At 34.5% G+C, this 11,318-nt stretch overlaps 2 protein-coding genes across 2 annotated transcripts; one reads left to right on the forward strand and one right to left on the reverse strand.

Moving 5' to 3' along the window:
* The first annotated feature begins 7 nt into the window (after window positions 1-7).
* Window positions 8-915, forward strand: LOC25488396 (uncharacterized). Its single transcript, XM_013608613.3, has one exon. The coding sequence runs from the start codon at window positions 63-65 to the stop codon at window positions 468-470; it is 408 nt and encodes a 135-aa protein (XP_013464067.1). The 5' UTR covers window positions 8-62; the 3' UTR covers window positions 471-915.
* Window positions 916-2,505: 1,590 nt separating this feature from the next.
* On the reverse strand, window positions 2,506-10,951 carry LOC25488395 (adenylate kinase 5, chloroplastic). The gene is made up of 19 exons (XM_013608612.3): window positions 10,688-10,951; window positions 10,489-10,596; window positions 8,506-8,634; window positions 8,263-8,397; window positions 7,640-7,786; window positions 7,059-7,133; window positions 6,872-6,968; window positions 6,485-6,531; window positions 6,237-6,365; window positions 5,520-5,555; window positions 5,368-5,448; window positions 5,106-5,244; window positions 4,469-4,548; window positions 4,245-4,310; window positions 3,843-3,872; window positions 3,651-3,760; window positions 3,250-3,387; window positions 3,096-3,125; window positions 2,506-2,988 (listed from the first exon to the last, which is right to left on the reverse strand). The coding sequence occupies exons 1-19, from the start codon at window positions 10,862-10,864 to the stop codon at window positions 2,961-2,963; spliced, it is 1,782 nt and encodes a 593-aa protein (XP_013464066.1). The 5' UTR covers window positions 10,865-10,951; the 3' UTR covers window positions 2,506-2,960.
* Window positions 10,952-11,318: the final 367 nt, after the last annotated feature.

An 11,318-nucleotide genomic window follows, 5' to 3' on the forward strand; every position in this document is an offset into this window, starting at 1 on the left:
TGTTATTCGGAACTATTAGTGATTTCTCACTCACTCTAGTCGCAGCTTGCATATATGTTTCAATGGGAACAGTCTTTCTTCTTCGACCCGACAATTCATCTTCCATCATCAGACCACCCCGAAACCCTAACCCTAACCATACTTCCCGGAAAAAGCGAATTCCTACGACCGTGAACCCTATTTCGCCAGATCGAAACTGCACGGTTATGAAGCACCCCGGATCGAATCTAGTGATGGGTCAGGTGAAGATTCTCAAGAGAGGTGAGAAGCTAAGTCCCGATAACTTGATGATGAAGAGTGAAGAATGTTACGATTTGATTTTAGGATCAACGAATCGGCTTGGTCCTGATCCTGTTACGGTGATGAATCAGGTTAGGGTTCAAGAAAGACTCTACGCTGGACTCACCGTTTTGTCTCCGCCGCCTAGTTCTGTACCAGTTCCCAAGTTTCTTGTGATGGAAAAACCTTAGTGAATCATTCTGTTTTGGTTTTGGGATGCGTTTTGGAATGCGTGATTCACACGAAGATGGTTTGGTTTTGTTTTCTCACATGATCTCAATGATGATGGTAATGACAATTTCAGTGTGAGGGAGACAAAGAATGTTGAAGGCAAAAGAACAGAGCAAAGCCTTTTGAGTTGTTCAAGATTTATTAGCTTTCGGTTTCTGAAATAGAGAAAGGGGTTTTGGGTTAGTTTAGTTTGGAGAGATAGGTTTCTTATACAAGGGTTTTCAAATCAGAATTAGAATTAGAATGCTTAGGAGGGTTATGTTTAGATTTTCACTTCTAGTTTGTTTAGATAATTATAAAACGGGTAAATTTATTGTGTTGTGCTTTGATCATCACTTATAATACTGATGTATTTCTGATATTCAATGCAATAAACTTTCTGGTTTTGGTAGTGATACTGGATAATTTGCTTTTATTGTTTTTGTTTTGAATTGATAACCATTGAGGTATATATATATGCATTTTAATTGTGAGTTTAATAGATTTACACTGTCGATGAAACTGGTTTTTACACACATCAATTATGAGCTCTATGTTTTAGTAGGTCATATCGCTATCGCTTTTAAGCTCTAAAGTATCAATACTTCTAATCGAAGGAGTGTCCAACACGACACCGACACTTTGAATTATGTCATTTTTTCAAATTATTATCGGTGTCGACATGCCAATATCTGTGTCATGTCCTATCCGTGCTTCATAGCTTTTAAGATGGAAGTTATAAGAATGGTGTGATGCGGGGTGAGGAGTGCAACACTTCAATGCCGGAATAATATTAGACGGAATAACACAGGCAAGGAATTGAAGGTAATTAGTACTTGAAAGAAACATCATTTGGTTGGCTTATGAATGAGTCAACTCTTTCTAAGGATGGATATGCGAATCTCTGTTTACTGGTCTAACGAGCAAAGAAGAGTTTTGTTTCTTATTATATGTTCTGTACTTGTTTCTTAAGTGATCTTATCTCAATAGTATCACAGGCAAGGAATTGAAGGTAATTAGATGCTTCAAATGTTTTGACAGTTTAAGTTTTAGAATTAATGTTGCTTAAGTGTCTCAGTGCCTTGCTGGAAATGGTAGTTGAAGTTAACATAAGTATACGCAAGCAAGCACCCTCAAAACCAATTTCAAAAATCAGAAGGATAAAAAAGGTGCAGGTTGTTAGTTCTCTTTTTACCTTCCCTCTGCTAATCTTTTCTGTTGCTGTAAAGCTGCAATTCAATATGTCAAAGAAGTGTGGAAGGAGAAAGAAGATGATGAAAAAACTAAGATAATAAAGACAGATACGAAGAAATAGCTATTTTATCCCATCTGTTTGCAGTAAGTAATTCCTTTCTGGGCTATGATTGATAAAATATACGGTATCAATTTCGGTTGCATCGATTGATTCATTGTTTATTAAATATCCCTATTAGCCTTTGCCTTCCTAGTTTGATTAATGGCTACCAGAGTTAGAAAGTTAAGTTTTGTTAAGTTAGATTCCTACCAGAGTTAAAGCATCTCCCTTATATAGTGTTTCATCATTATAAGGTTTCACTGCAATGCATCGGTTTTGCATAATATAAGCTAGTAGTTTAGACTTAAGACAGAAAACAAAAGAAACCAGAGATGGGTAGATATTTTGACACTTGCACACGCAAGAAGGGCCGTTAAAAGTAGTCTTAGAGCGTTTTTGGTTGGGAATTTTACTCACAATGGTATGTTTCTGCTAAATTCTCCGAATTGTATCTTGATAAATCGCAGTGGGATGCAAAACCGTGCATCCAGCATACAATTAAAGCCGTTGGATTTGTTGTCGGCGGATGTGAAACTTGAGAGATGTGCAGATTGGTAGGAGAAGGGAGCTATGGAGTGTACATATGAGAAGGAGTAACTTGTAGCCATAGAGTTTGTTGAGACTTTGATTTACAATTAAATTCTAAAACAACAAATTAAAAATTAAAAAAAAAAAATTGAGCAACCTGTACCACCGGTTAATAGGTAAAGGAACGATAAAACTTGATGATGTGACTAATTTGTATTATAGTGTGTTAGAATGTGTGACCCTAACATCTTTCATACTTAAATATTTAAGAACCCTATAAAAAAAAGGAAGAAAAAAAAACCCGTTGATAATCCTATGTTTAAAGACGGAGGTAGTATACTAGTATATATGTTAGGTAAGAAGGAGAAATTATCAACTGGTTTCGTCACAAAAAGTAACAGAGAATTCAATATAGCTATTATCATGCGAGGCCCATAATATTAATTAATACAGTGGCTTATAAACAAATTTCTTCCACCCTCTTCTGAAATTCTCAAGATCATTTATGATTTGAAAATTCTTTGAATCTTCAAGATGTTCCACCCCAAGTTGCACTACAAGCTCTGATTTTACCATAATCACTTGGCAAATTGTCGTAATTCTTCAATTATATTGTAAAAAAGCAAAGACTTTGACACTTCTAGTATGCTCAAAAAAACATGCCACTCAACGAGCCCCTGCACAAGAAAATAGGTACATCAATCCAATGAAAATAGCTTCAGAAAATTTAAGACTAAAGGAAGAAAAAAAAACTTATAATAGTTTTAGGCTAGATGTTTCTAACCAAAACCCTGAGGCTTTCTTGGTTCCATTTCTGCAAAATTTTCAGATAAAGAATTCAATGAGTGTACTATTTTGTTAAGTTCATATTTTAAATAAAAAATTTAAGATAAGAAGATCTTTTTTTTTTTTTGAAGGAAGATAAGAAGATCTATTACCTTGGTTTTCCTTCAAATGAATCATTAATTTCATCTATAGTAGGTCTTTCAGGAAAGGTGGACAAAAGTGCATACTTCTCTTTTCCCGGCGACTCTTCTACTCTTTTGTACAGCTCGTAACGGTATGGATAAGACATCCTACATCATAAAGCAATGATGTATAAACTTGGATCAATAGGATTTGTTTCATTTGAATAATGAATTTTTCAACCCTATGAGTTCTCACGCGCCTTATGCAATTCAGATTTTAGAATCCGAACTGCATAAAAAGCCCAGAAAACTTCTGAAAACACGATGAAGTATTTTGGATTTTAGAATCCGAATAGGGCGTGCGAGAAACTCATAGGGTGGGAAAAGGAATCACCATAGTTTAATGACAGAAATATATGCTACCATCTAACCTGAGAGCTCCCATTATGGGATACTGGGTTCCTGCATAATAGAGAAGCCGAAACAAGTAGCAACTTTCAAATGATGCTGAATACTCGAGTCTTTTGTCTCGTCCCATTGTCTAGTGATTAAGAAGACAAAGTTATAACCTTATTTTTCTCTCGAATAAATTGTTATCTTCAACTTGCTGGTTTAGTACTCACTTGCATAATACCACTAGAAGCAGGTAAATCCTGGATTCATAGAAATGTATTAGTTTTGTATATTACTTTGGAAAATGACTAATATAAATGTGAATGAACTGTTCAAAGAGGGGTTACAAGCTCTAATATCCCTCGGAAAACCATGCAAACAAAGATATTCTATGCATATGTGACAACTAACTGCCAGTGTACATTCGATAAACTGGTTGTATGACTACCATGTTACAATATAATTAGGTCAACTATGCATGTCATGATGCCTGCTCAGTGCTCAGTTATGAGTTCATCAGTTTTGGATTATCGATATGTATCTATGTTATGACAAATCTGAAAAACTTGTAAATCGTATAACTATTTCATGAAATAAACATGAACTACAGTATAGGAAACTAGAAAATGAACCTTAAGCTTAGCATTGATTAGGATAACTGGTCTGTGTTCGGCAGCAGTGGTCATTGCCTTTAAATCCTGTATATCCAACCTCAGAAAATATTAAGATATGTGAAGAAAACAATAGCAGCTTGGAAGAGTTGTGATAAAATACATCAAAATCCATCAAGCCAAATAGAAGGTTCAGAAGATGATATATTTCTAAAATGTGTTAAACTTCCACTCTATCTCCTTACATCAATAATACAATTCCCTACAGCATTTTGAGGAGCCACCAAGAAATATATGTCATCTTGCTCTTCAACCTCCGCTGCACCTGAGATTGAAATTCACAAGTTAATTCTATGCCGATATCAAAACAAACCATAAGGAAAATATATCTGTATGGCAAAAAAATCAGAAGCCCGTATAGATATTCACAATATGATGTTAGGAAGTAAATGTTAAGAGTCCCACATTGGATAGTAGATGACCTGACAATGTGTTTTATAAGTGGGGGCAATCATCATTTTTTTTTTCTATTTATAGGAGGACACACACACACACAGATATATATATATATAAGGGCAGCAATTAATTATTTTTAATATGTGCATAGAACAGGCATTTAACATAGCAAATGTAAAATGAGCCTTAAGGGTGATTTTCTCCTTGTTTCAACCCATATAACTAAAATGTTAATTGTCTTGAAGCTGCTATGTTGAAGTGGATGACCAAGAAAATAGATGGATAAAATAAAAAGTTCGACATTAAGGTAAAATCAAGAAAACCAGAATCTAAATGTGTCCAACTCCAACCAGTTGAAATACATAAGCGACATTAAATCAAAAGCTTCAATGGCAGTACCATAAAGGTTTCTGCTCATTGATATACCTATAGAACCAATGTTGATGAAGGTTCCTTTTGCGCCATAATCACCCCAATCCATGAATTCTAAAATCTTTCGACTTCCAGCAAGCTGTAATGGCATTCCAGCAAGAGCACCTTCTCCCATTGACCCCTGTACACAAACCTGCACGACAAAGTTGATTTTAAACAAAAAGAACTATGCTAACGTTTACAGATAAAGTAGTGCCATTTAATCTCTACACAGAGAAAGTGTTGTATGTTAGAACAAAAGGAGTAAGGAAGACACCTTTACACGTTTTCCATCATCGGCAAATGAAAGTGCAAGAGATCGAATAAGTTCCAACAGTGTACCAATTCGATAAACATCCTGTATACAAAAATATATGGTTATATCAAGACATTAAGAGAAAATCGAAGGTACAAAAAAAATGTGCGTACCATTTCTGGATTCAGTTCAGGAATGTTGATGTCAACCTATTAGATTTGGAATGAAAACAGAAGAAGATATCATCAGTGTAGGCCTCGGGGGGCGTTAAAAACAAGACAAGTCCAGGAAACTGTGAAACCTATTTTGTCCATCTGACCATCCTAAACTTCATTCACCTCAGTTATAAGTTACTCCCTCCGGTCTCAAATGCAAGCAACTTTTTACTTTTTAGGTTCATTCAATAAATGATGTACATGGTCTACAATATGGACCACATACATCATATATTGAATGAACATAAAAAGTGAAAAATTGCTTACATTTGAGACCGGAGGGAGTATAGTTTTACTCTCGAAAACATAGAAAGAATGTTCTGTAAGCAAAATGAATGTTGATTCTTACTAATTTTTACATTTTACATTTTACATTTAGAAGTAGAATACTCTTACGGAAGGAGTAGGAATATATGTAGCACCGACACTTCATATCGAAACTTGTCGGTGTCCGACACTAACACAGAACCGACAATGTGGTTATTTTCAAATATTTAATTTTCTCAGATTAATACTAGTGTTGACGTGTCAACATGTCTGATGTCAGTGCTTAATAGGTAGGAACGTTACGATCCAATGTCTCGTTCAAATCTAGAGTCACACAAATAACAGGAATAATCGGCAATCGTGTACAGACTACAATTACATACAGTTCTGGAATTGTTATTATTATACCTTTAACCTAGTTTTTCCATCATTGATGGCCCTCTGTGTAGCTAGTAGCACATCATCATAGAAATATTTCCTCATTTCTCGAGAATGGGGAATGTTATTTAGTCTAGTAGGTATTCCTCTCCATTTATCCTGTAACAAGCTAAAGCAAAATAAGAAGCGGTATACAAAGGAAGATTTTCTAGCACATAAAGGATGAAAAATAATCAAAATAAAGAAATCAATGCCTTTTACAAAGTACTACCATCTACCTGGATCAAAGATGCCTGCCCCTTTTTCATACCAGGAATCGGTTTTTCTGAATAAATAGCAGTTAGTAAATAATCTTAAAAATTTATTAATTTCATAATTGCATATCAATCCCCACCATGTCAATCAAGACCAATTAATGTAAGTAGAGTTTCAATCAAAAAGTTATGTGTACCCTCATATCATAACAAAACCGAATAGCAGAAAGATGTAATTACATACAGATATTAATCAAACTAGTTTATAAAATACCATGTCAATTGTTAAACTCTGGAAAGCAGCTCTACATAATAAGCTCATGAACAATATCGCTTCATAATATAGATTTGTAATTCCCTACAAATATATCATGGCTGAAGATTGAAAAATAGGCTTTTGAAAATTCATACCTCCAGATTTCACTATTTTCACACTATCTTGTTGCAATTGAGATAGTAAAGATTCAATATCTTTGAAAACTTCTTCTTTTGGACGGCTTCCATCAATCTGTAAACATGCCAAATAAGTTAATAGTGGCAATGTCCCACTGGTTGACATTATTGACATGACACAGAAAAGAGAATAATCTTCAGTAACCTTATTTGTTATGTTTGAGTAAGAGGAAGATACTGATTCTGCATTTTGCTTATAGATATTTAGGCGTGACATAACCTGAAAATGATTAAATAAGTACACATAAGTCGCTTCAGAGCAACACCAGATTCATTTTAATGACTACCTTTATGCTTCCAGATTATGCATTGTAGAAATGGAGCACAAAACATGCCCAAATGAGACACAAAATATAGACAGAAAGAAAGGTTCATGTCATGACATTGCGGGCTTGTGAAGACATTTAAAGTGTAATTTAAAACTACATGCACCATTCCTTTAGAACCAACCTCCTTTTCTAAAACCAGTGATAATCCACCAGTTACAATAACTTTAGACCCTTAATGCTATTACTAGAGAAGGAAATCTAATTAATTTTCCATGCAACAAACTGAAAAAGTTATTCATGACAACAAATATTTAAGAGATCTTTTCTTGTTGAGACTATCCTTTTCTTATTGCAATGATGAAACATATCCGACACATTTTCAGATGATACAGCCCAGTGATATATCCACGAAGACAGCAAAAAAAGAAAAGAAAATTAGGAGTATAGTATCTCATACTTTTTCTTCAGTGTCATCAGGACGAGTTACTAGCCTTGCTTTTATTTCTTCTGTCTCCGGTGGAAAAAATTTCTCATGATAGATTTTGCCAGTTACTGGATCTAACCTTCTACCAACGCATCTTTCGATCAGAATTTCATCATGAACCTGAATATTAGAAAATTTTAGTAACTTGGCAAGGGAGATGAAACTATTTGTTTCTGATTGACACTTATAAAGCGCATACATTACTCAATGGAATGCACTTAAATTACATATGTTACTTCAATATCTCAATATCAGCAAAAGTCTTTATGTGCATTATCAATAATAAATAGTTTAGTAGTTTGTTGTATATAAGTTATGATGTCTCTTTAAGACTGTAATAATTTTACAAACTTGTTAGCCTATTCAGTAACAAACAAAATATAAGTACCTCATTAAATTAAGTTAATTAGATCACATTTGTAAGAACAGACTGAAACTTTGAGTAAAAGAAATAAGCCAATAATTGATGAAATTACTCGCTTTAATGAAAAAACAGTTTGTTTCAATTACTTAGTTCTGTTTGCAAAGAATTAATGGAAACCAACATCCGAAAAAAGATACTTCAATAGTATGCAATTACTAAACATTTAACATACATCTAATACGATATACACATCAGGTCGTATCTGCATTTTCTCTAGACTCTCAGCTTGGGAGAAACTACGAGGGTAACCATCAAGAAGCCACCCTTTTTGCTTAACATCTTCGCAAGACAATCGTGCTGCCACCATCTACAAAGGAAAAGGAAAAAAAGAAAAAAAACGGAGGCATGCTATTCAGCATATGAAAATGCATGAAGCACATAACTGTAAATAAAAATGTGCAATTCTTGACAGTACAGCTGTCACAATTTCATCAGGAACCAAGCGACCAGCATTCATGAACTCTTTTGCTTTGTTTCCTATTTCTGTCCCAGCTGCTACTTCTGCTCTTAGCAAGTCCCCAGTTGATATGTGCACTAATCCATACTGTGGAAACAGACACAACTCATATGATCAGGGCTCCAGCCCTTATTTCTATGAATGCACATTACAAGCTATCATGGCACTTTTATCAATAACATTAACAGATAACATGACAGTAAAAAAGATATAGTCCTGCCGTCTCATAATATCTATCACTACTAATATTTTGATTTGTCTGAAATTATTTGTTACTTTAATATAAGAGAAAATAAAACATTATTTATAAGTTATAATCCTTTTATTCTATTTAACGACAACACTAACCAAAAATAGTTATTTTACGATGTGAATCAGTAATATTAATAATTTTCTTATTGTGTACACATTAGATTAAATGAAAAATAATGACACAAAGGGGGTATACAGCTAGACATATAGAAAATAAAGCAGAAACAAAATAAACACTCCTTCTGCCTCGTACATTTTTCTCCGTTGAAGGTGATGTGCAGGTCTTAAAAGAATCACTGATCATACTCATTTCTATCGAGAAATAACCATTTGTTACTCAAAATGTCCTAATTAATGAACAACTTATATTTAAACTATACAGTTCACTCATCTTTAGAAGAATATAAAACATTCCATATGGTGGTGGTTGAATTGATTACAAACAAGAGCATAATTAGAAACATAGTTAATATATTTTTGGTATTTAAAAATGAGAAATAACTAATTTATGACAAACCAATGCACCTTCTCGAATGAAATATAAACAAAAACTAACTCACGTTTCTTAAAAAGAAAGAACTCTATAGGTCAGAATTTGAGTATATGTATGATATTAATGGATAATTGGGTATGGAAACACATAGGTTTGTGGAATGAGCGCTGATTGAAAAATGAGGAGAGATTAGTCCCTACCTTCATGGCCGCAGCTTATTCTATACACTGGAAGGTAGCCGATTTAATCAACACAGCCGATACAGGTTGGAACATGCAGTTGACAGCTGATATTTTAGATCAAAACCAAGTTTTGGCAATTGCCTGTACTCTCTTGTTTTTGGAAGACTACTAGACAAGGCGACTATGGAAGGCTACTAGACAAGGCGACCTTACTGCCTAAACAGCCTCCCATATTGGTATCAGTTCCACGGTTGATATTGAACACATACAAGAAGGGAATTGGTCTGAAGTTTGGAAGACGCAAGTACCATAACGAGTTAAAGACATCCTATGAAGAGCTTGTAGAGATGTTCTTCCTACCAAAAGGCAAACACTAACAAAGCAAGAATCTTAGAAAGCATGTGTGCAATGCTCTAACTCGTGTGAGGTTTGCAGGCAAAACTAGAAGAACGAACACCTTGCATCTGTTTCTTACCAGTCTTTGAAGTATAGTGTTGGCAGGCAATGAGGCTTGTGGTCCATCATGCAAAATTTTCTAACCCAGTATTAGAAGTTAGAACCAGTAATTCAAAAACCAATTGTGGTTGCCAAAGATGTTTAGACCTTCCACTTACACAAGTTGTGACTTGGGTTCTAGTCCGAAATTCTATAATTGGTAGGTTATACGTCAAATCCTCAATGAGGTTGGTGGTTCTCCCTGAGCTTACATTAGAGCGTGCGAATTACTTGCGTTATTCACAAAGAAATGGTTGAGCTCTGCCAATCGGGCAAAAACTAAACCAGAGCACAAAATAAGGAATTCTAGAGGCCTTTTCTCTCCCACACTACGCGACGTACAACAAAACTGTTTTCTCACCCCCATTGACTCCTACACATCTTCTTTAATTTAACATTTGTTTCCAATGAATGAATTAACGCGGAGTCTTTAAATACTCATTTTATAAGTGAGGGCAGACCTCGGCTCATTGTACCGACTATTTCAAGTGAAAAATAGGGTGGGACTAATTAACAAACCTTATTAACAATCAATTCACATTGAGTTCCCTTGCCAGATGCAGGTGCACCTGATATCATCACCTTCAATGGCTCGCTTGTGGAGCAATTTATCACCTTTCTTGTTGCCTTAACAAAAAGAATAAAAAATAAAAAAACAAAACATCATCAGTATACAAAAATCAAAATTAAATTAAATTACATAAATTCAATGATGAACCTTGGGTCTTAATGGCAAATTGGCATGTCTGCTGAAGTTGGTTAAATGAAGATATTGAGTGTTAAAGTTGTGGTGTTGGAGAAGTAAACATGGCTGATGAGAAGAAGAAGATAAAAGAGAATGAGGAAGAAGAGTTGTTGAGTGGACGTAGGAGGAAGAGGGTATGGTATGCAACATTGTTGCTACGGGAGAATGAGCCACACAGACTCACTTTGTTCTCAATTGATTTTCAGTGGTTCTTAGTCATTCATTCCCACATTAAAGCCAAGCAACCAGGGCCACTACTTACATTAAAAACCAAATCGATCATATTCTTAAAACATAAAAAATTCATCATAAAGTTTAAGTGAGTTGGGTCCAGATGCTCGTTAGAGTCAGACTTAAAAAGTTTAAGTGAGTTGGGTCTGGATGCTCGTCAAAGTCAGACTTAAAATTCAAATGGATTTTATAGATTAACCATCAAAGAGATCATCAAACTGGCTCAGGAAGATAAATTCACGTTCTTGCAAATTATGATTCAACTCTTTACCAATTAAATTAACATTCATGTGCTCATATTTTTTTTGTATATATTAATTTTTATATATATATAATTTGAAACTTTTTATTTTATTCTCAACCCACATTTACG

The sequence above is a fragment of the Medicago truncatula genome, chromosome 2 (genome assembly GCF_003473485.1).
Source record: "Medicago truncatula cultivar Jemalong A17 chromosome 2, MtrunA17r5.0-ANR, whole genome shotgun sequence".
Classification (NCBI taxonomy): Eukaryota; Viridiplantae; Streptophyta; class Magnoliopsida; order Fabales; family Fabaceae; genus Medicago; species Medicago truncatula.

Coding starts and splice junctions, on each gene's coding strand:
- LOC25488396 (XM_013608613.3), top strand. CDS start 63: ATGGGAACAGTCTTTCTTCTTCGACCCGACAATTCATCTTCCATCATC.
- LOC25488395 (XM_013608612.3), bottom strand. CDS start 10,864: ATGTTGCATACCATACCCTCTTCCTCCTACGTCCACTCAACAACTCTT. Junction 6,969..7,058: donor ACTCAAACATAACAAATAAG/GTTACTGAAGAT, acceptor GCATGTTTACAG/ATTGATGGAAGCCGTCCAAA. Junction 3,761..3,842: donor CTTCTAGTGGTATTATGCAA/GTGAGTACTAAA, acceptor CTTAATCACTAG/ACAATGGGACGAGACAAAAG.